Source organism: Anolis sagrei, chromosome 2, assembly GCF_037176765.1.
Source record: "Anolis sagrei isolate rAnoSag1 chromosome 2, rAnoSag1.mat, whole genome shotgun sequence".
Classification (NCBI taxonomy): Eukaryota; Metazoa; Chordata; class Lepidosauria; order Squamata; family Dactyloidae; genus Anolis; species Anolis sagrei.
The window spans coordinates 150,034,714-150,058,678 of record NC_090022.1 but is presented as its reverse complement, the minus strand read 5'-3'; the positions used below and the strand labels follow the sequence as shown (position 1 = coordinate 150,058,678).

Here is a 23,965-nt window from a genome sequence, read left to right as displayed (position 1 = left end):
AGAAAAGTGGCACTGATGTTGCCCCCCCCCCACCACCACCCAACAAAAATAAATTGGGAAAGAGAGCCATGAAGTTAGTTAAAGCACTTTAGCATTAGAGAGATAAATAATCCTACACACAATAAATAATTCATAATGTTTATTAAAGTATGATGTGTAAAGATGAGACATTTCACCATCTAGTAATAAAACCTTGAATGTGACATTTATTGCACTAAGAGGGACGATGACTTCAGCAAAAGCACATCCAAGCAATGCACAGGAAGGAAAGGGATGTGGGACTATGGAGGTTCTGCTATTACCTAAAGTAGGCTTCAAACAGCAACCAGAAGGTGCATCCAGGTTTGCAGAATGCTTACCATGAAACACACTGCATACAGGCCTTCTTGAATTTTATTCAAAATCTGAATTCATCATTAGAGGTTAGTATTTATAACTTGTCACCCTAATCACCCTGCTATGACATTTGCTCTTATTCTCTGCTTGGGCTCTTGGCCAACATTTGGTTCATGGGAAAGTCTTCTTAGCCAAGTTCATGCTTGAAATATGATACTATGTTAGTCTTCATCTAAGTGCTTAAAATCCAGATATCCAGAAAACTGACTTTCTGTGTGGCTCTCTAGAAGAACATATTACTGTGGCAATCGATCATTTATAACCGAAAGGAGAACCACAAATATCCATACAAATGAATATATTGGTGCTTCCGTCTCAGCACTTCTTTAGGAATCGATAACAGAAAAAAATTACCTTGAATGGTCTGAACAAGAGGTAGAGCTCCCGAGGTTTGATGTCCAGAGGAAGGCCACTGACAAAGAGTGTTCGTACCTTTATTAGAAAAGAAACAAGTCATCTATGGTAAAAATGACAGAAACTTTGAGCACTGTGTTTTTTAAAGAAAGCCACACACAGTAGATACTTCACTAATGTAAATAAGATGTTTGAGGATATGGTCTTAATAATCTAGATCAGTGGTTCGCAACCTGTGCGTCCCCAGGTGTTTTGGCCTACAACTCCCAGAGATCCCAGCCAGTTTACTAGCTGTTAGGATTTCTGGGAGTTGAAAGCCAAAACATCTGGGGACCCACAGGTTGAGAATCACTGATCTAGAGCATTCAACAATCTATCAATCCAGCACACACATATAATGAAAATGTGGAGTTTGTTTTCAAAAGATACCAATTCCATCTGAACAAATTTTACACAAATTGAAAAAAAGGTGCCGAGGATATGCATTCTTGTTATGATATGCAATTTTCCAAGCCCTGCACTGAATTCATCTGATAGATTTGGTAGTTATGATCTATCCATACAAACATGTGCTGCCACCTAGAATTCATTTTTCAATTTTTTAAAACAAACTTCACAAGTGGTTTCAAAGACAACAGAAGTCACAAAGTGTTGTCGAAGGCTTCCATGGCCGGAATCACTGCGTTCCTGTGAGTATTCTGGGCTGTATGGCCATGTTCCAGAAGAATTTTCTCCTGACGTTTTGCCCTCATCTATGGCAGGCATCCTCTGAGGTTGCGAGGTCTGTTGGAAACTAGGTAAGTGGGGTTTATATATCTTTGGAATGTCCAGGGTGGGAATTTCTCAAGATATGCAAACTACCAATCATGTTAATTCTGCCATAATGACCACTGCATTGGAGCACTATTATGTTGACACCAAATGTAGTCCATATGGCTTTCAGCGTATTCACACTTCTGTCTTATAAGTTCAGCAAACACAAATACTGTTCCCCTGAAGACATTTGCAAGGACTGGAGCCCCCGGTGGCGCAGTGGGTTAAACCCTTATGCCGGAAGGACTGAAGACTGACAGATCGCAGGTACGAATCCAGGGAGAGCTTGAATTAGCTCCTTCTATCAGCTCTAGCTCCCCATGCGGGGACATGAGAGAAGGATGGTAAAACATCAAAACATTTGGGCGTCCCCTGGGCAACATCTCTGCAGATGGCCAATTCTCTCACACCAGAAGTGACCTGCAGTTTCTCAAGTCACTCCTGATACAGAAAAAAAACACCCCTCAAAGGTATTCTATTTAATGGATTCCCATGCACCTCTGGGGTAGCATCTCTTCACTGACCCTTCAAGATAATTTTAATTATTAATAGTATTTGTCAGATTAAGTTCCTAGGTTTCAACAGCTCTGGAAAAAATAATGAGCTAAACTAGCATTATAATAGGATATTTGTTTTTTGTAGCTTTTCTTGTTACATGCTACCTTGAGCACTGCTTTAGCCACAGGAGAACCTCCTGAAACAAGCCAGAATGTTTTCCAGTCCATTTGCCCTCTGAACCACACAAAGGTTCTGTTTTGTTTTAAGAAAGATGCTGATTGCCGAGTCCTTCATTTTCAGATATCTGTCGTCGCAAAGTACTCAAGGATTGTTTCCTGGTGTTTTGATCCACACTGTCTGCAAACAGATTTTTTTGATAGCAACAATAAAATCTCTCTCAAATTAGGAATGCAAGTTTATTCCAGATTCATAAAGCGTCTGCTCACATTTGATAAAGCAAGATCAAATGTGCAATTGTTGTTTGTCTATCCCAAGCTTTACCAAACCAAACATTATTTCTGCAGCATGCCAGAAGCCCCAAAGCATTAGGAGGGACTTATTTCAGAACTGGTGTTTTGGCCAGGCGGGTGCTAAACACGTAGCCCTCCATACGCTGCTGAAACCCAATCAGTTTCAGCCAACCTGACCAATGTGCAAGAATGATGGGATCTGTAGTGCAACAACTACAGGGCCACAGCTTACCCACGCCTGCATTAGAAATGTATGTTGTTCACTTTCACAAGAGAAACAATTACAGTGAAGCCAGAACCAGGTTGGTTGCTTTCAATTTAGGTCAACATGTTGTAGTTGTTTGCTATTAAGCTGGCATTGACTGATGGGAGGAAATTCTATAAACGAGGGACCTCCTGAACCCCAGATACCAACATCTCTATTTTACCGAATGTTGTATTTTAAACTATATTGTGTCCCGTCTCAAGTCATGCAGAGAGGCAGGTAAGAAATAAAATTACTTCTCATCATCATCATGGAGCCCCTGGTGGCACAATGGATTAAACCCTTATGTCGGCAGGACTGCTGACCGACAGGTCAGTGATTCGAATCCAGGGAGAACAGATTGAGCTCCCTCTGTTAGCTCCAGCTCCCCATGTGGGGATATGAGAGAAGCTTCCCACAAGGATGGTAAAACATCAAACATCCCGGCATCTCCTGGGCAACGTCCTTGCAGACGTCTCTCACACCAGAAGCGACTTGCAGTTTCTCAAGTCGCTCCTGACACACACAAAAAAAATCATCATCTCATGTCTTGCATATTCAAGAATGCGGTTTAATTGACTGACTCAATCCTTGTGTAATATGGTGTTCTCCTTCTACTACAACCTCGCACCCAAGCATTGTCTTTTCTAACGGGTTTTGTCATCTCATGTTTGGTCTCAGTTTAGTCATCTTGCCTCCTCAAAAGAGTTCAGGCCCAATTTGCTCTAATCTATCTTCTAACAGTCCACACTCTGTGTAGATCAATCAACTGCTCCACCTGAAAACTGACACACACACACCCTCACCCACTACCTTCTATCTCCATATTCTAAGCACAACTCATAAAAGGAGATCAAGAGGTCACGTGGTAAAAAGTACTTTCTACTTCCTACCATTAATCCAAAGTGGGGGGAGGGAGGGGGAGACATCCTGAACAGGAAAATGCAGATTGCCATCAAAATATATCTCTTTCATGTGTGAATGGTTCTCTCTCAAACACGCTACATGGAAAGAGAGAGAGAGAGAGCAAGAGCGAGAGAGAGGAGGGAGGAGGTCAGGGGCTGCATCTACAGTGCTGAATTAATGCAGTTTCACACGACTTTAACTTTTTTTTTATGTCAGGAGCTACTTGAGAAACTGCAAGTCGCTTCTGGTGTGAGAGAATTGGCCTTCTGCAAGGACATTGCCCAGGAGACACCCAGATGTTTTACCATCCTGTGGGAGGCTTCTCTCATGAGAAGCTGGAGCTGACAGATGGGAGCTCACCCTGCTCCCCAGATTCGAACTATCAACCTTTCAGTCAGCAACCCTGCCAGCACAAGGATTTAACCCATTGCACCACCAGGGCACTAAACCGGTGAGCACTGAGAGCCAAACATCATTTGGTCCCTCATATGTCTAAAAGGTGGGTTCCAAGCTTAGAGATGACTAAAATACTAGTTTTACACATGCACCTTTGGGTTAGTAGTCCTGCTGGCACAAAGGTTTAACCCACTGCGCCACCAGGGGATCCATCAATTTAACTGTCATGACTAAATGCTATAGAATCCTGGGAGTTCTAGTTTTACAAGGTCTTTAGCCTTCTTTGCCCAAAAGTGATGACAGAAAAAGTTAAACATCTTGTATAATATTTTTATTCGGGTAGTCCTTTTAAGGAGGAAAGTTTTTATAGGAGAACCGGGGTGGGGATGCTGCTGTATTTGATTTTATTTTATTTTTTACAATCTTTACAATGTTTTAAGTGAATTTAATTGATTTGTATGTTTAATAATTATCTCAATATTTATTTATTTTATTTATGTACTGTATTTGTTCCCCACCTTTCTCAACCCCGCGAGACTCAAGGCAGCTTACATATATAGGCAGCTATTCAATGACATGCAAACATACATAGTAAAATAAACATATCCATGAAAATAATAATTAAAAGCATGTCAAACTTTAAAACCACTTATTTAAAATCACGTTATCCAAAATCACATTCCATGGCCGTTCCAAACTGTCACTGCACTATTCCATATTCTCTAGTGTGTTACAAACCGAACGCTTGATCCCACATCCACGTCTTTTAGCCTTTGACTGAAGGTCAGGAGGGAGGGGGCTGATCTAATTTTACTAGGAAGGGACTTCCAAAGCCGAGAGGCCACCACTGAAAATGCCCTGTCTCTCGTTCCCACCAGTTGCACCTGTGAAGGAGGTGGGACCAAGAACGGGACCTCTCCAGAAGATTTTATCTGCCTAGCTGGCTCATAGAGGGAGATACGTTCGGACAGGTAAACTGGGCCGGGCCTGGTAACGTCTTTATAGGCTAAAGCCAGCACTTTGAATTATGCTTGGACAGTGGAGGTGTTGTATGCTCCCTGTACCTCCGGTGAGAAATCTGGTTGCCACCCGTTGGACTACTTGAAGCTTCCTAACAGTCTTCAAAGGCAGCCCCATGTAGAATGCATTGCAGTCATCTATTCGAGATGTAAAGACAGCGTGTACTATTGTGACCAAGTCAGGCTTCCCAATAATATTTGTATGTTTTGCATTTTAAATTGCAGTTTTTTAAATGTTGCTAGGTGTTATATGTCTCAATCAAGAGATAAAAGTAGGTTATACACAATAACAATAATAATAATAATAATAATAACAATAACAATAACAACAACTCACTGAACTATAACTCCTTTGATTCCACAAGATTGAGCCACAGATATTAAAGCAGCATCGAGCTGTATTCTTTCTACAATGGAGATGCACCTTTAGATAGGTACCATCCAGATCATATCAGCTGTTCAGATAACTATATTATCAATAATTATTTAAATCACTGAGAAATAAGAAGGGCCCTACAGAACAAAAAGATGGCCAGTCAGTGGCTCAAAGGAAATGACTGTTTTGCTTAGCCCAGAGTCAAAGGCAACTGGCAGCTTGACATCAAGCTCCCTGCTCCTGGTGTTGTAAAATAGGTTTGATAGTTTTCCTACTACCCTTTTAAAGAATCTTTAATTAAAAAAAGAAGAGAAACATACATGTGCTCTAGTTTCAACATTAAAAACAAGTCCTTGAAACTCTGGGATAGCAAAAAAGGGGAAGAAATTAAAAAGGGGGTTTTCAAAAAAGAGCCTGCAATAAGGTAAGTTTTTCATTTTCACATGGGATCTTTTATCTTCTCTCTATTCCATATAACTTAAACAGGATATTTAATTTTCCCCTGAGCCCACATTTCCGTCAACCAGTATGAAGAGCCCTTCAAGTCAGTGACATCCTTTAGCTTGACATAATCATAATCCACAAGAAGCAGAACACATTCCTTTTATATACTGTATACGGATGCTCTGGTTAGTACTTAAAATGGAAAACTACCACAAACACCAGGTGCTGAAAGTTGTATTTCTGAGGAAGTGAACTGGGAAAAGCACATCTGCATCTTCATTGCTGAAGAAAACCCTATCAAATTCATAGGGTTGCCAGAAATCAACAGGCAATATACACAGATGTAAAATACACATATAAAATACATTTTTCTCTTTCCTTTCTCCCCTCCTCCACTTATTCACATTCTTTCTGATATTAATGTAGCCTTCTAGCCAAGGGTAAATTATTCCCAAACTTGGCATCATGAAATTCCATAAGACTTTTCCAAAAACATGCTGTTTTCTAGAAAGCAACATATCCTTTGTCCTTATGTGTTTGCCAAAAGCAACAGAGAAATAAAAAACAAACATTTTCAAATGCCTTTGGATGTTTGCAATTACAATTTTTAATATTATAAATAATTCTTGCTTTTCAGCATTGTTTTAATTTCCCAGGAAAAAAAACCACAAAAACAATTTTGCCCAGCATGCTTTACACAAAACACGAGCACTGCTAAAGATTTGGCTCACACTCGCTGCATCGCCAAGAAGTCTCATGTACCATTTATTCTTCACACTACATGAAATATATCCCATCTTAAAGTACAAACTAGCATAATTTGGTGAAGCAAGCTAATGTTGGTAAGCCACTCTTGGAAGCTTATTAAAAACACTTTCCAGTTCAGTGATCTACCCAGATTCAGAACAAGGCAGATAATCTCTAAACTGCTGTCAATAATTAACAGCTGCCAGCAAATCTAAATAACCCAGGAAGAACTTTACCATCTCAAAACCTCAGGGGCTGTTCTCAGTTTGATCCTCTTCAGAGCTATCTGAGATGTTCTTATCACAAATGAGCCCATACCTCTTCAGAGGCTACGTTCTGCTGAAGGCCATAACAGAAGATCAATTTACTGCCAAATCAAAGCCAAAGAGATTATAGTTTCACAGCACATGGTAAAAGAAGGAAAGGGGCATACATTTTCATGCAAAATTCCAAGATCAATATGTCAAAGCGTTTTACCTTCTCCAACCTGGTGCTCTCAAGTTATGCTAAGAGTAAAATAATTTCAGTTACTGCAATTCCTAGCAACTCCAAGCACTTAGGAAATAGTTTTTGGGGTCCATCTACACAGTAGAATTAATGCTGTTTGTCAACTTTTGAACTGCTATGGCTGAATACTATAGAATCATGGTTTTACGAGATTTTTAGCCTTTTCTACCAAAGAGTTTCTATGCCTCACCAAACTACAAAGGCATCTTCCTATGCTACCTTCAAGGACTACAGAGCAACAAACAATCTTCCCTCATCACAAGGCAAGACTGGTATTGGGTTGCTCTGAGTTTTCCGGGCTGTATGGCCACGTTCCAGAAACATTCTCTCTTGACATTTCACCCACATCTATGGCTGGCATCCTCAGAGATTGTGAGGTCTGTTGGAAAGCAAGCAAGTGGGGTTTATATATATGTGGAATGTCCCAGGTGGCAGGAAGAACTCTTGTCTGTTTGAGGCAAGTATGAATGTTGCAATTGATCACTTTTTTGGGGGGAGGTTGTGTCAGGAACAACTTGAGGAAATGCAGGTTGCTTCTGGTGTGAGAGAATTGGCCGTCTGCAAGTACACTGCCCAGGGGACGCCTGGATGTTTTAATATTTTATCATCCTTGTGGGAGGCTTCTCTCATGTCCCTGCATGAGGAGCTGGAGCTGATAGAGGGAGCTCATCCACGCTCTCTCTGGATTTGAACCTGCCGGCACAGGGGTTTAACCCACTGCGCCACCGGGGGCTCCTTGATTAGCATTGAATAGCCTTGCAGCTTCAAGACTTGGCTGCTTCCTGTCTGGGGGAATCCTTTGTTGGGAAGTGTTAGCTGGCCCCGATTGATTCTTATCTTCAACTCCCATGTTTTTTGAGTCTTGCTATTTATTTATTGTACTGATTTTAGAGGCTTTTTAAAATATTGGTAGCCAGATTTTGTTCATTTTCATGGTTTCCTCCTTTCTGTTGAAATTTTCCACATGCCTGTGGATTTCAATGGCTTCTCTGTGTAGTCTGACATGGTGGCTGTGAGAGTGGTCCAGCATTTCTGTGTTCTCAAATAATATGCTCTGTCTAGGTTGGTTCATCAAGTGCTCTGCTATGGCTGACTTCTCTGATTGAGTTAGTCTGCAGCGTCTTTCATCTTCTTTGATTCGTGTCTCGGCAATGTTGCGTTTGGTGGTCCCTATGTAGACTTGTCCACAGCTACATGGTATATGGTAGGCTCTTGCAGAGGTGAGAGGATCCCTCTTGTCCTTTGCTAAACATAGCATTTTTTGGATTTTCTTAATGGGTCTGTAGATAGTTTGTACATTGTGTTTCTTCATCAGCTTCCCTATACGAACAGTGGTTCAGCAAAAGACAAAAGGGATCCTTCACTTACTCACCAACACACATATACATGTATGTGCATGTATAAACAAACAAACATAAATATATATACAAACATACATTTTAGATTCGCATCCTAACTCTTTCTATTTACTTTCTGTTATTTCAGTAAACTAGAGTTTAGCTTTTTCTTTTGTCCAGCTGAACATCCCAAAACAACTTCTGCATTCCTGGTCACACATGGGGGGACTTAGCTTGGGGACTAGCGAGGGGGACATTTTCAAGCCATGAATGGTTGAATCCATTGATGCAGAATCCACAGATAGAGGTGGACAGCTGCATTTGGTGCCTTTTCCCCAAGCAATACAAAACACAATCACTATGAAAGGTTGAGTCAGACTGACTGGCCCAAGGTGACCCAGGATGCATCTATAGATTCTATACTGTAGAGTTAAGGCAGTTTGATTCCACCTTGATTGCTATGGTTCAGCACTATGGATGAGCTGTATTTCACCAGCGTAACTCCCATCTCTGTATAATTTTGGGTGCACTATAAACCTTAATCTGGTTGGCCAACAATTCTCTCTCAGAAAATACTCCAAGGAACTTTGATGGAGCGAAAACAAAGTAACAGTTTTTGTAAGTAAAAATAAAATCCTCATGTACAAATAACTGTGATGACATACAATTAGCAAGCAAAATCTCTGAGTGTTAGGAAACAGTTGGTTTCCATACCACACACACTTCTTATATCTCTAAGACCTGACAAACACAGACAGTAACTGTCCTCACCATGAACATTATTTTTATTGTTGTATCAATATCATTATTATGGAACTGATGGAATGTCTTTCTCTGTGTACTATTCATCTTATAAAATATGATCAGTTACACTAACTTGACAAATCTATTTGCATTAAACATGGCAGAATTTGCCCCACATATTCCCAGAATGAGTTGGTTGCAAAGATATCCAACAAAGTTCACCAGGGGACAGTGAAAACAAACTCCTAGTAAAGAGATTCCTGGGACTAAGGGAAGCTGGAGCCATATAATCTCTTATAATTTCTTTGGCTAAGGACCAGAACTTTAGGACAAGATGTCAAAACCTCCATAAATGGAGAAAGGAGCCAAAGCCAATGCATCTGTAAATCAACACTATCTGGGATGTTGTGTTTCCAAGGGTTATAAGCACAGAGCCAAGACATTTTAACCTGCATTCCACCCTCACATCAGATACCCAACACTATGACACGCAATGCCTGGGGCCTCTGTTTATTTGCAATATTTAGATGTGGTTTCTATTTCCACTGATGTTCTCTGTACATGAAAGCTGGCTTTCCAAACAATTCCCTTAATGGTCTGCACATTCTGTATTTAACAACAAGAATTGTGTTGTCAACCTCCCTACCAGAAAGAGACTCATTTGTATGAATAAAGCAGTGGGAAAAGGACTGAACATAAGACTCTATAGTGATGGACATAGTTTCATATACTGGGAGCAAAAGGAATGCAAGTCAACCATTAACTCTCTCTAATATTATGCTTTTTGTTTAGTGAGTGTTTGCCAAGCTGTCTTAAAAATAAAGTACACACAAAGCATTACTTGCCCCCCTCCACCCCAAAATGTTCTTTGAAGTCTGGAGGCCCAACCACACTCATTTGCGATCTCAAAGAATAGAAGCCAGCATAGGTAAATTAAGTAAATATTGAAGAATCTAAATCAGTCCCAAAAACCTTTGCATTAGACTACATTTTGGAATATTAGAATACAATTCAATTTTAATGAGTCGTTTTGAAGTTAATCATCAACTATGTTCCAAGTCTGGACTTTAGCGGGTTCAAATAGTTTTGGAAAATAGTGCATGTGGTTTCAGAGGCTGTTTGCCACAATAACCTGTGTGTGTGCGTGTAAGTGCCTTCAAGTTTCCTATTGATTCATGGTGAGCCCATGAATCTTTATGGAATTTTCTTAGGCAATGAATACTCAGAGGTGGTTTTGCCAGTTGCTTGTTCTGAAATATGACCTACAGCCCCAGTCATTCATTAGCAATCTCCCATCCAAGCACTAACTAGAGCTGCCTGCATGATCAGATGGGATCTTGTGTCTTTAGGATATTTAGGTCTACTTATTATAAAGAATATCATAAATCCAGCCATCTATTCTTTCAGGGACAGCTCAGAAAAGATACAGCAGGATTAAAAGGAGGATAAGATAATATGCATGTACTGAAAAAAAATATTCTGAAGACAGACCAGAAAATGAGTTCTTCATCTTTATTTCATAAGCATTGAGAACCACTACATCAAAGCTGGGCAAACCATGATCCTAGATGCTGTTGGACTGCAACTTTTATCATCCCTCACCACTTATTCAGGCTACCATACACCCACCCACCTACCAACCACTACCCTTCACTCAAACAAAGACTGCATATATGAGTTAACACAGGGAATTCATCCCCATTAACACTAGTAACGAATTTAGGAGAGAGGGGGAAGCAGTGCATGGTCTAGTCAACTGATAAGGTGACTTTATGTGGTCCCTCTGTGAATTCACAGAACACAGAGACATTTCAAGCAAATGCCTCCTGAAGTCACAACTGATACAATAAACCATCTCAAAAAAGGTAGCTGTGACTTCCATCCACCTGTAATAGAGCCTTACTCTTTCCCTGCTGTCTTCCACCTTATCAAACCATTGTCTTTCTGAGTCATGTCCAAAGTCTCGGTTTAAAAAGTTTGGACTTGATTTTTGGCAGTCCATAATATCTGCAGAACTCGTCTTCAGCATTAATTTTCAAATGAGTTGATTCTCTTTTCAATGTTCAGCTTTTACAGCCATGTATTAAAATCACAAATATAATTGCATGAACAACTTTGGCTTCGGTTGTTGTTGTTGTTCATTCGTTCAGTCGTCTCCGACTCTTTGTGACCTCATGGACCAGCCCACGCCAGAGCTCCCTGTCGGCCATCACCACCCCCAGCTCCTTCAAGGTCAGTCCAGTCACTTCAAGGATGCCATCCATCCATCTTGCCCTTGGTCGGCCCCTCTTCCTTTTTCCTTCCACTTTCCCCAGCATAATTGTCTTCTCTAGGCTTTCCTGTCTCCTCATGATGTGGCCAAAGTACTTCAACTTTGTCTCTAGTATCCTTCCCTCCAGTTCCCTCGGTACTGAGTCATATAGCTTTGCACTTGAAGATCTGAACCCTAACCCTCTACTTCCTTCATAGCTGCCTTTCCAAGACCTAACTGTCCTCTAGTTTCTTGACTGCAAACTTCATTCTACTTAATGATGGAACAAAGGTATGGAAAATCGGTAACTGATTCAATGTTTTCATTATCTGCTTATTAGTCATATAAATCAAAGGTGATGGCTAGTCTTATTTTCTTATTATTTAATTGTAACTATGCCTTTCTAAAATTCTGATTCTGACTTTGCTTTCATGGGAGACTAATACACAATGATCTGGTGGCATGTGATCCCTCGTGTCCCTTTATTCGGTACTGAAATGTATATTGAGCATTTCTAGCCTATGGACCATGTTTTATTTTGCATATTTGTTGGAAGATTTTAACTAGAATTTGTATGAATTCAATAGCTTGAAACAAACTCTATTTGTGTATTATATTTATTTCTTCCAAGTGGTTTAAGCATAGCTTCCACTTCACTCTCAAAATTGTGGGTTTCTTCTTCAAATAGTTCTTAAAATAAATCTGTCAACCTTTCATCTTTTAAAAATTGTAATTCCTCAGTGTACATTGTTTCCATTATCTTTTTATCTCTTCTTGATTTTGTGGTATAATCACCTGATGGCTGTATAGCATCCTCACTTTTGGTTTAAATTGATTCATCATAACTTGTGGAAGAGGCTTCTTGCTTGACCTTTTACTTGCTTTCCTTCTCTTTCACTGCATGGCTTTGATCCTGTAGTGTACATAAATTAGTGAACAGTTGCATTCAGGATGCTTACCCTAATTCTATCTCCTTGTGCTTCTCCATTTGTTCTTAGCTCCTTGAAGAGTTTCACCTGTCATTTAATGAGACTTCTTTCTTTTGGGCTACAGGTAGTATGTTTTTGCATTCTTGTAACTTCTTGCCAGAGTTTTTGGCTTCAGGCCAGAGATTTTCCAGCTCTTGATCAAGTAGGCATAATTGGGCAAATCTGTTTTGCCTTTAAATTCTATATATAGGCACGATGACTTAGTGTTTTCTTTAGCTGTACTCCTAATATTTGGTATCAGGACTTCAAGGGTCTGTGCCATCATCTGTTCCTATCTTTGCAGAAAGAACTGAGTTTCTCCATCTTTTGCTTCCATGGGTGGGGCAGCACAATTACATCTCAGCTGCACATTTGAGAAGGTCTACTCCAGTGGTTCTTAACATGTGGATCCCCAGATGTTTTGGCCTACAGCTCCCAGAAATCCCAGCCAGTTTACCAGCTGTTAGGATTTCTGGGAGTTGAAAGCCAAAATATCTGGCGACCCACAGGTTGAGGACCACTGGCCTAGTCTGAGGAAAATACAAAGTAATCAGGACTTCCTCTGAATTTGCACAACTTGGATTTATACCTATCTAAGGTATGTTATATTAGATACAAAGACACACAACTGTCCTAAATTCTGTATTATATGCATTTTACTTATTTGAACTGAAATATTGTTATCTTGTTACCTACATTTGTTTGTAATCATGTATAGTGGTTTTTATATACAGATTTATTTTTGTCCTTGTGTGTGTGTTTTAGGAGATTAAATACATATTGCCTCTTTGAAATATCAGCCTCATGTTGTGTTACCCTATCTGTGAGCAAAACCAGGAATACATATATGTACTTGCAGCTGGCACAACAGCAATTACACTGGTTTGCACAGGAGGAAGGCAAAATGCATCCGGAAGATGTTATTGGACTGCAAATTCTGCATTCCCTGTTACTACCTAGACTGAAAAGGTTTGTAGGAGTTGCAATATACTTTTGCCCATAGAATCACCTACCAGGTTCTCAAAAAATACGAGCAGCTGCTGCAACATCCAAGATGCTAGCCTGTAAAAAATTGTACATCTTATGTAACAGCTTCCATCCAGTCTCCTGTAATATCAAATTCTAGGAAAAAATGCTCCATTTTTATTTTATATCTCATTTGTGCCAGAGCAATTGAGAGCACTATATCTTTGTATACTATAAGATACGATTCTCCACCAGACTGGATTGCTAGACTTTTATAATCCTGCAACATCAAAAGAGTCAATTGGTGGCAACCTCGGATCACAGAACACAGGTCTCCTGCTGATGCAAAAGCACAGGGAGTGAGGAAGTTTTCAAGCACAAAAATGTGGGGGTGAGAAGTGAGCACTAAATATCAGTGCCCTTCCCACAGCCTCCTGACATTGTTCTGTAGCTGTTCTGAGATTGAAAATCAGTAAGAGAGGAAGGTTAAGGGAAGGATTAGGGTTAGGCAAGGAGGGAGTGGAAAAACCTATCCCTCCTCACAATCTTTCTGACTTGAAATGCCTCCTCCTGCCACTGCTTTATAGATATATGATTCATGTCCACAATTTCCCTTGGCCTCTCCCTTATATTTTATTGTGCACACCGGCTGATGCTAATGAAAATACTTGGCTGAATGGATTTTGTACTCCATTTTAATTTTACCTTTTTGTTACCACTATATTTATTATCTGGGGGCGCTTCCAAACAGCACAAAAATGTGTGTTTTACATAGGGGTTTAAAAAAATCCCAGTGGCTGACTGTAGGCTGACACAGGCCTATTAATGTCCCGGGAATGGGTCCCCTGCCGACCTCACATGCTTCCTCTGTATCAGAACAAAATGAAGGGTGGATGGGGGACATCCAGTGGACGATGGGGTTTTTTAAAATATAAAAAATCACTCTGTTAGTGATGGACCGTCTATATAATTGTGCACACTTGTGAATATCCTACTATAAATATAAGCAGATTTACATGTGCGCATATGAGTTTCAGATCATAACAATTTGAATTATTTTTTCAAAAACACCCTCCACTGGAATTCTTCCTTCCTCCACTTGTTTCTTCAAACTCTGTTTAATATTATAAGGTTTAAAACAAAGAGTTTCAGAGAGTTCAAATTGCTTTCCATTCATGCTTCCTTTAAATCAGTTGTGTGTCCGTTTCACAGTCCAATCAGCTAATCAGCAATTTCGGGCTTTTAAATAGCAAACACGGCTGGAGCAGTCTCCACAGTGGGGAAGGAAGAAAAAAAATATCCCACAATTGGGATAAAAAGGAACCTTTTCACCCTGTGTTTTTATCCATTGCAGAGAATCTGTGCGGATTCACTGATAACATCATGTGGCCACCCCCCTTTTAACCCGGTAAATGCAGTGTTTTAGGTGCTGTGTAGATGGGCCCTGGGGTGTATCATTGGCTAGCTGACACTTTCTCAACATTTTGGTCAACTACAACTGGAAAATCTTTGAGCCTTTGCCTCAGAAAGACCCACTGTATTTCCTATTTTCAATTGCAAAGAAATGCTCATCCAAGCATTGTTCCATATGTTTGCTTCAGTGGTTTTCAAACTGTCTTCTAAGATCGCCTGAGATTTTTCAGAAACTGATTAGAGATTCCTCAATGAGATGATCAATAACAGGGGGACAAACAGGCAACTTGTTCATAATTTCTATTCTTTCCCTGCAACAGGGCAGCCATGAAAAAGTAAATTCCACAGTTATGCTCAGCAATTCCAAAGCCATGGTGACACTTAAAAGATCCTACTCAGGATATACACACATACTGAGAACGCACCCGAGAACCGTCCATAGAAGTGCAGATCTTCCACATCTGATACAAAGATGTCCCAAAGCATGTAAGCAGATCTGCAAGAGGGTTCTCTTGAGATAGTGTCTGAAAATGACCCATGCCATATCTTAGAGCTAAATGTGTTGAGGGAGGATAGTATCCTTGTCACAGGACACCTCTGTAGTAAGATAAAGATCAAATTGCAAGCAAGCATTAGTTCCATGCTCATCAGCAATGTGGATCTAGGACTTTTTGATGTAATTCTTTCATTTCTCCTACAGACTTCCTAGTGTCAGTGATATGCACTATAACAGACTATACTGAGAAAAGGACTGAGGAAGTGCAATCCCGCTGTTTCACCTACACTGTCACCACTTCTGAGTACTGCATTCTTCTGAATCAATATTTTGGGATGGCTCTATTCCCATTCCCATTTCTAGTCTTCATAGAGGACTAGAGCTGGGAGAAGGATGATAATACCAGAATTTATTTCTTACCTCTTCCTAGGGATCTAGGCAAGGAAACAACAGATTAAAATACATCAAGTTGTGGTGCTGTTTCATGAAGGGTCAATTTCATTTCTCACAGTATGCAAAGGAATCTTATAGCACCTCTGAGACTGAGAAAAAGAAGTTGCAGCATTAGCTTTCATAGATAGACTTAGCGTACGCTACCAACTGTCTTCTCTCAGTCTCAAAGATGCTACAAGAGCACTATGCAAACTGATATTCCAATTTAATAAAGTTATGTTTTTGAATTCATCTCTCTAGATTTTCAACATTTACAGGAAACTGCTCAATTAAGTAATTCTGAGATGTAGAGTCACATGTTAATCAACATACATCAACCTTATTTCTATATTTCACTAATAATAATAATAATAATAATACTTTATACCCCGCTACCATCTCCCCAAGGGGACTAGGGGCAGCTTACATGAGGCCAAGCCCAGCAATACAATACATCAATATAACAGAACACAGCAGTAAATTGTAAAAATAAAAAAACAATACAAAACCAATCATAAATAACACATCAACAATATAAAATCACGACGTTTAAAACACAGAAGTCAAACACTATGGGTAGGGCCAATTGTAATGGAATTAAAAAATTAAAACACTGGGTGAGACAGCAATGTAACATATCTGAATAGGGGAACTGAAGGATAAAGTAGGGTTGATTGCACTAACGGGAAGAGTAAAGTGCTTCCGAGGGCATTCTGCAAGAACTGGTCAAGTCTAGGGATTATTGCACATTCATTCAGTGAAGGCACACTGGAACAGCCAAGTTTTCAATATCTCCCTGAAGACTGCCAGAGTGGGGGCTTGCCTAACCTCTCTGGGGAGCGAGTTCCAGAGCGGGGGACCACCACAGAAAAGGCCCTCTCTCTCGTCCCCACAAGTTGCACCTGCGATGGAGGCAGGAGCGAGAGAAGGGCCTCTCTGGAAGATCAAATTTATTTATTTATTTATTTATTTGGGGTGCTTCTACCCCACCTTTCTCAACCCCCTAAGGGGGACTCAGGGCAGCTTCCAACCGGCATGCGTTTGATGCCTACAATTCAACAATTCAACACAATAAAATACATTGTAACAATAATTATAAACAGTTAAAATATGTGTATGTTTTATGCTTTAGTGTTAATAAAAATATCCATTCACAAGCTGTTATAAACAGCTTCCTTCCCAGGGCTACTGAGAGACCTGGGCACAGGGCAATTTTGGAAAGAGTTAATCACATCCCCATTCACACAATATTATTTGCATTTTTTAAAAAGGGTATCATTACTGGAGCATTTTTTTGTGTATGTGTCAGAGCGACTTGCGAAACTGCAAGTCGCTTCTGGTGTGAGAGAATTGGCCATCTGCAAGGACATTGCCCAGGGGACGCCCAGATGTTTTACCATCCTGTGGGAGGCTTCTCTCATGTCCCCACATGAAAAGCTGGAGCTGACACGACAGGAACTCACCCTGCTCCCCGGATTCAAACTGCTGATCTTTCAGTCAGCAACCCTGCCAACACAAGTATTTGACCCATTGCACCACCAGGGCACTGAACCGGTGAGCACTGAGAGCCAAACATCATTTGGTCCCTCATATGTCTAAAAGTTGGGTTCCAAGCTTAGAGATGACTAAAATACTAGTTTTACACATGCACAGATTTGATTTGGATGGAAAGTACATTCAAACATACATGCCCTCAATCTCCATACATCTCCTGGACTTGTACCCTTTTCCAAACTGTAACATATAGATACGGGCAACATCCACACACAATGATAAAACAAGGATCATGTCATACTGAAACACAACAGAAGCTGGATACCAGAGTGTATCTACTAGCCATCAGCTTCTCTCGTTCGTGAAAGAACTCAAACTTAATAACTTAGTATGGAGTGCTTTGCTATAGCTAAACCACATGAATCAATAAACCAAGAACAAACCTGAGTTTAATCTGGTTTATGGACAATCTGTTTGGGCATGTTAAACCATAATTCCAGATTTATGGCACAATAAGTTGTGTTTTCTTGCTTACTTTTAAGAGAAGTAGATGCAACTGGGTTAAGTACCCCAACCATAGGACTCGTTTGCGGTAAGACAGGAATCTTGTTGTTTTGTTATGTGCAAGTACAGCTACTTTCCTTTAATAAGTCAGGACTCTAGCTTGTTATTAAGACTGGCATGACCTTCAGTTACAATTTTCAAATAGGAAGACAAAAATTCCCTCAAATGTTTCCTTCACTCTGAAACTTAAATATTTTTTATATTTATTTTTATTATTATTATTGCCATTATTAGTAGCGAAGTTGAGTATGTTTGACAATGAGATCACAATGCTAAATATAAGTGCTTAGAAGAGCGAGCTGAAAGCAGGCCTCAAAGGGAAACGGCATTTCTTTAGTAATTATCCTTGTTTTCTTTAAAGTTCAGTCCCAGGTCAGCCAACTTCTGAACTATAAAACATGATTATTCTTTTATTCAAGGTAAAGTTGATTTGAGGCATGAGCTGGGAGTAAACGACTTTCTTCTTATGCTATGGATCGTCCTATTTGATGTCTACATTCAGATAAAATTTCTATTTTTAGGACTGCCTTGGAGGGGACAAGTATAAACTATAACTTTCAATAAAGTTTCATCAGGCCAAGCCACAAAGTTTACACAGTCTATTTTTATGAAGCTGCCAAGATATGGAAAATAACAGAGGGAATAAAAAAATGTGTGAGAAGTTCTTGTGAGCCTTGAACAGATTTAATAGCAGCCAAAGAGGCTGGCTCTGCAAGAGAAAGAGAAATTGCAACACAGTGATCAGGAAGCAATAAAGAGATTAAGCATGATTTTTAAAAGCAATCCATCCCCCGTCATTTTCCCCCACTCACAGATCATAATACTCCAGGAAGAAGCACAGAAAAGTGAAAGCTACAAACCTTGAGGCCAATTTCCATTTTTCCCACACTTCTGCTGACCTTTTAAGGCACTGTCATATACTGAAGTAGCAGAGAAATTTAAACTAAACCCTCAGACAATGGCTTCTTATATTTACTTTTAAAATATAAAACAATGGGATAACACCAACCAAACGTACCCACAAAGCATATACAGCAGCCCTTTAGGGACTGACAAAGAGGTGGTGATTGTAGTAGCATCCAAACACTCAAAATATGCTAACAAAATATGTGCCTTGGCAGGTTATGAGTTATGTAAGACCTCTTCAAACGTAAAAGAAACCAGGCCTTTCAAAGAGACAATATAGCATCAAGATTTCCAGAGACCATCATATACACACCAGGAAATGTCATTTTTTCAAGGGCAATTTCAGTATCAAAGCTGCTTCAGAGTGCAGTGAAGTTCCTTTCTCAGAAGATTATTTAAACCACTTGCTCCCGGCCTTCTTTTGACCAGGGACCACATGACTAGGGACTACTTTGACCATGGACCGCTCTCCAACATTAGCACTAAAAGGGTTACAAATCAGGTTTTGGTCAATTTTAGATTCAGTGTGGTTATTTGGGGTGTTGATTCAGAAAACAGCATTGGATAGACCACACCAGCTTTGGTTTCTGATGCAGAACATATGCCATCAAGTAGTCACCATCTGCTTGCCCACAGAAAACCATATTTAATAAGCCTCGGCACTACAAAAGGGTTTTGCGAGACCAGTCGCTCTCATTGCAGCGCTGTAGTAGCGGTGAGGCTACAGACCATGTTTTAGTTCTTGCGGACCACTGGTGGTTCATGGACCACAGGCTGGGAACCACTGATTTAAACAGAGGCTGGATGTCCATTTGTCAGGGGCTGCTTTGATTATGTATTGCTGCATGGCAGAAGGCGGCTGGACTGGATGGTCCTTGGGGTCTCTTCCAACTCTAGATTTTTTTTCAAATTTCATGTCTCCTGGCTGACTTGCTTTTTGGTGCTGTATGCAAGGTGCCTTTCCTCATTCAGTTTGCCACACATTATAGCCAAGCCATCCCAGAAATGGAGTGTCAAGGGCAGAAGACAAGCCTACTGTTCTGAAACTAGATTTGATATAATCTGTAAATAATAAACTAGTTTGGTTTCTTTTTAACTGTATGAAGGCCCCCACTTGGTAACATATAATCGGCAAACAAGGCTGGAGTCTTCAAGTATATTGCATCATCCTCTCAGTTAAGCACAGAAATACAACATATTTTAAAGCCAAAATCATGAGGATTTCGAAAGAAGATTGGCTCTGGGCCACTGTTTTGCTCTCTAAAAAACAGAAATATGTCACAAATGAAACAAATATATTGCTTTAGCTTAGTGGTTCTCAACCTGTGGGTCCCCAGGTGTTTTGGCCTACAACACCCAGAAATCCCAGCCAGTTTTACCAGCTGATTTCTAGCAATTGAAGGCCTAAACAACTGGGGACCCACAGGTTGAGAGCCACTGCTTTAGCTGATGTGTAGTACTACACTAGTACAATCATGTACCAATTAATCAGTTACACATATTAAGTAAAAAGTAACTACAATACATTGTCAGTAAATGCTACCCGTTAGGAATCTTCTTTATAATAAAAGCACTGGTGTCGAATGCTATTTGTTAGATGCCTTTGTAATGGAATAGGACCTGATACAAGTCCATGGATTGCAAAAACAGGACAAATGAAATTATTTCTATGGTCAGAGGAGGGCTAGAACTTTTGCACCTTTTATCAGATGATACTTTTATCAGATATGTTTTGATCTGTTGAATATGTTTATTTTTATATATGGTATGTTTTGTTTACTTGTTGTTTGCCGCTTCGAGTCCCAATTCGGGAGAAAAGCGGGACAGAAATAAATAAATAAATAAATAATACACCTTCACAGGGATACTTGCCTGGGCACTGAAGAAGAAGAAAGTGCTTGCCTATCTGGTCTGGACCAATAATTCTCTTCTTATATTATCATCGCCTCCTACAACATACTTTCATCTCACCTTTCAACTATTTAGTCTTTTAATATAGGTTGCATAAATACACCTCTGTTTCCCGTTTAGCAGAGGCTGAGCAGAGTGGTTGGGGATGGTAGATCATCTGACATGCAGCAAAGTCACAGGCTTTCTTTGGGCCCTTCCACATAGCCAAATAACCCAGAATATCAAGGCAGATAATCCACAATATCTGCTTTGAAATAGATTATCTTTGTCCACACTGCCATATAATCCAGTTCAATGTGGATTTTATACAGCTGTGTGGAAGGAGTCCCAGTAAAGAGGTATTGGGTTAATTTTAATGAATGATTTTATTCATTATTTACTTCATTTCTACCCATCTTTCTCAACCTGAGAGGGGACTCAAGGCGACTTACAAATCTGGCAAAAATTCAATGCCACACAGGTAAACAATAATACATCGGGTATCAGCCTCTCCTGGTGCCTTGGGAGTAGAAGCACAACAAGGGACAACTCCCTCACTCCCAAAATCACCCACCCTGCAAACAAATCCAGGAATAAAGCAAGAGGTCTAAAGCCCCATCTTCAATACCATATAAAATCCAGATGATCTGCTTTGATTTGGATTATATCGCAGTGTAGATCCTGCCCCAGTCAAGGGGACCCAGCTCTTTCTATGTGGAGGTCACTTACTAGAAAATCGGTCAAAGAGATACAATTTCATTTCACTAATAAGCCCTAGTTGAACAGATTGATTTCCCTAATGTCATAGAAACCATTAGTAAACAATGTGAATAATACTAACTACCTTCCTTGTAATTCACACAATCTCCAGAATCACCTACCCACCCATTTGAACAGGATCCAATTTATTTAACAATATCCATGCTTTTCTCCATCAAAACCAGAAAGAGCAGGTAATAGCATTCATACAAAGGGCTCTCAGTGCACCTGAACCTACAGCTGTTTCCATCATGTCCTAGAATAAACCATAGAATAGACAGGGCGTGACTGATTTCAGTGCTCCCTTGTTGAATAGATATACTCTGGACAGAACACACAATTGGATTTAAGCCGTTAAATCCACATCCTATACACTTTTCATGGGCACCTGGTAGCGCCCATGAAAGCAGTGGGTTAAGCAGTAGGTTAAACTGCTGCTGAACTTGCTGACTGAAAGGTTGGTGGTTCAAATCCAGGGAACGGTGTGAGTTCCTGCTGTTAGCCCCAGTTTCTGCAGTTTCCTTGCAGTTCAAAAACATGCAAATGTGAGAAGATAAATAGGTACCGCTCCGACAGGAAGGTAATGGCGCTACATTCAGTCATGCTGGCCACATGACCTTGGAGGCGTCTAAGGACAACGCCAGCTCTTTGGCCTAGAAATTGAGATGAGCACCAACCCCCTAGAGTCGGACACAACTAGATTTTTCAGTTTTGTAACCAGGAATTACAGTACATAGCTGAATGACATGAATGAATAATTTTAGGGGGGGAACCCTAATAATCAGAACTGAGCTAAATTTTCAAACCCTGGAAACAGTAAATTCTTCAACAGTATATTATTGCATAAACATTTTAGTGTATTAACTGTGAAGTAAATCTGGCACATTTCAAACATACTCTAGCTAGCATCTCAAATGTGATCAGAAGCTGTTTTAAATACTTAGCAAATCCCTTTCCTTGGTTACTCTGCATGACTGATACATCATGACACAAACCACTCTGTCCTTGCCACCTTTCTTAAAGCGTGTTTTCTTCAGAGGACACATGCACACGCATTTCTATGCAGAGGCATGTAGACAAACACATTGTCTAGGCTGGCTAAAAAGACAGATTCAGAATGGTTGCCTTTGCTTCCCACATGATTCATCTTTGTAGCCAAAGGATATCAAATTAAAAAATAAAGCTATAGAGGACAGGGTTATTGTTGGGTAAAGGAATGGTAACTTTTGGCACTTACAGATTGTAGGACTTGTAGTCCAAAATATCTGGAGGATCAAGTGCTCCAAAGTCATCCTAGTTTATCAGTAGCTATTTGCTTCCAGTGGTTCCCAATCTTTGATCCTCCAGGTGTTTTGGACTTCAGCTCCCACAGTTTCTAACAGCTGGTAAGCTGGCTGGGATTTCTGGGAGTTGAAGTCCAAAACAGCTGGAAGACCAAAGGCTGGAAACAACTATGTGATGATATGAAAAGAGGACAAGGTCTCTATATCCCTCTGGAGAAGAGGAAACATCAGCAGGTGTAGTGCTATCATACTTAAATTTTACTTTTTTAACCATGAAAAGAATAGCAGCCCTGGCCCATTTTTATCAAATCTCCCTGTATTCTATATCTGTGTGCACAGCAGGTGATTTTAAATTGTCTGTCAACTCTTGAAAACCCCATGAATTTTACAAGGTTTATTTAGGCAAGGAATACAATGAGATTTTGCCAATTCCTTCCTCTGCAACATCTGGTTTGTTGATGGCCTCTCATTCAAGTACTAATCAGGGCAGATCTTGCTTAGTTTCCAAGATCAGACAGGAGCTGGCGTCTTTAGATATTTAAGGCCTGCCTTAGTACAAGCGTCGTAATCCTGTGCAGTGAATAGCTGTATTTTTAGGAGTTACTGGAAAAGGTTCTCTTCTCAATCAAGGTTTTGAAAACAACAATACAGAAAAGCCTAGAAACTAAGGGCCTTTCCGCACAGCCATATAACCCAGAATATCAAGGCAGAAAATATCACAATATCATCTTTTAACTGGGTTATCTGAGTCCACATTGCCATATATTTCAGTTCAAAGCAGAAAATGTGGGATTTTATACAGCTGTGCAGAAGGGACCCAAGTTTCCATGCCAAGCAACAATTTGAACCCTTGTATGGCAGTATATATGAGGCTAATACTCAAAACATGACATCACACTAAGGCTAGATCTACACTGCCATATTATTCAGTATTTGATTCCAGATTATCTGCTATGTTATATGAGTCTACACTGCCATATAATCCTGTTCAAAGTAAATAATCTGGGATCAGAAACTGGATTATTATCCTAATTTGCTATTTTAATATAAACCAAAAAAATACTCCAACTGAAAAATCTACCTAAAATGAATGTCCCAAACACTTGACTGAGTCATAAATATTAACACTTTGGTCCTTGACCACTCGCCCAGGAAACAAAAATTAAATGATCAAAAAGGGTTAATATTTATCACTCAATCAAGACAACTGAAAATATTCTTACCTTATATGTATCTGCAAAAGAAACATTGCCCAGCTCTGATGAGCACTGATATGGCCACAACTTAAAACT

The 23,965-nt window shown here is 39.9% G+C and overlaps 1 protein-coding gene across 1 annotated transcript in view; it reads right to left on the bottom strand.

Annotated features, from left to right (window-relative positions):
* The window catches only part of RBPMS (RNA binding protein, mRNA processing factor), a 108,062-nt gene that overhangs the window by 63,114 nt on the left and 20,983 nt on the right, over nucleotides 1-23,965 (bottom strand). The window contains exon 2 of the mRNA XM_060763812.2: nucleotides 751-828. Within this exon, the coding sequence (XP_060619795.1) occupies nucleotides 751-828 (78 nt within the window). The remainder of the gene's footprint in view (nucleotides 1-750; nucleotides 829-23,965) is intronic.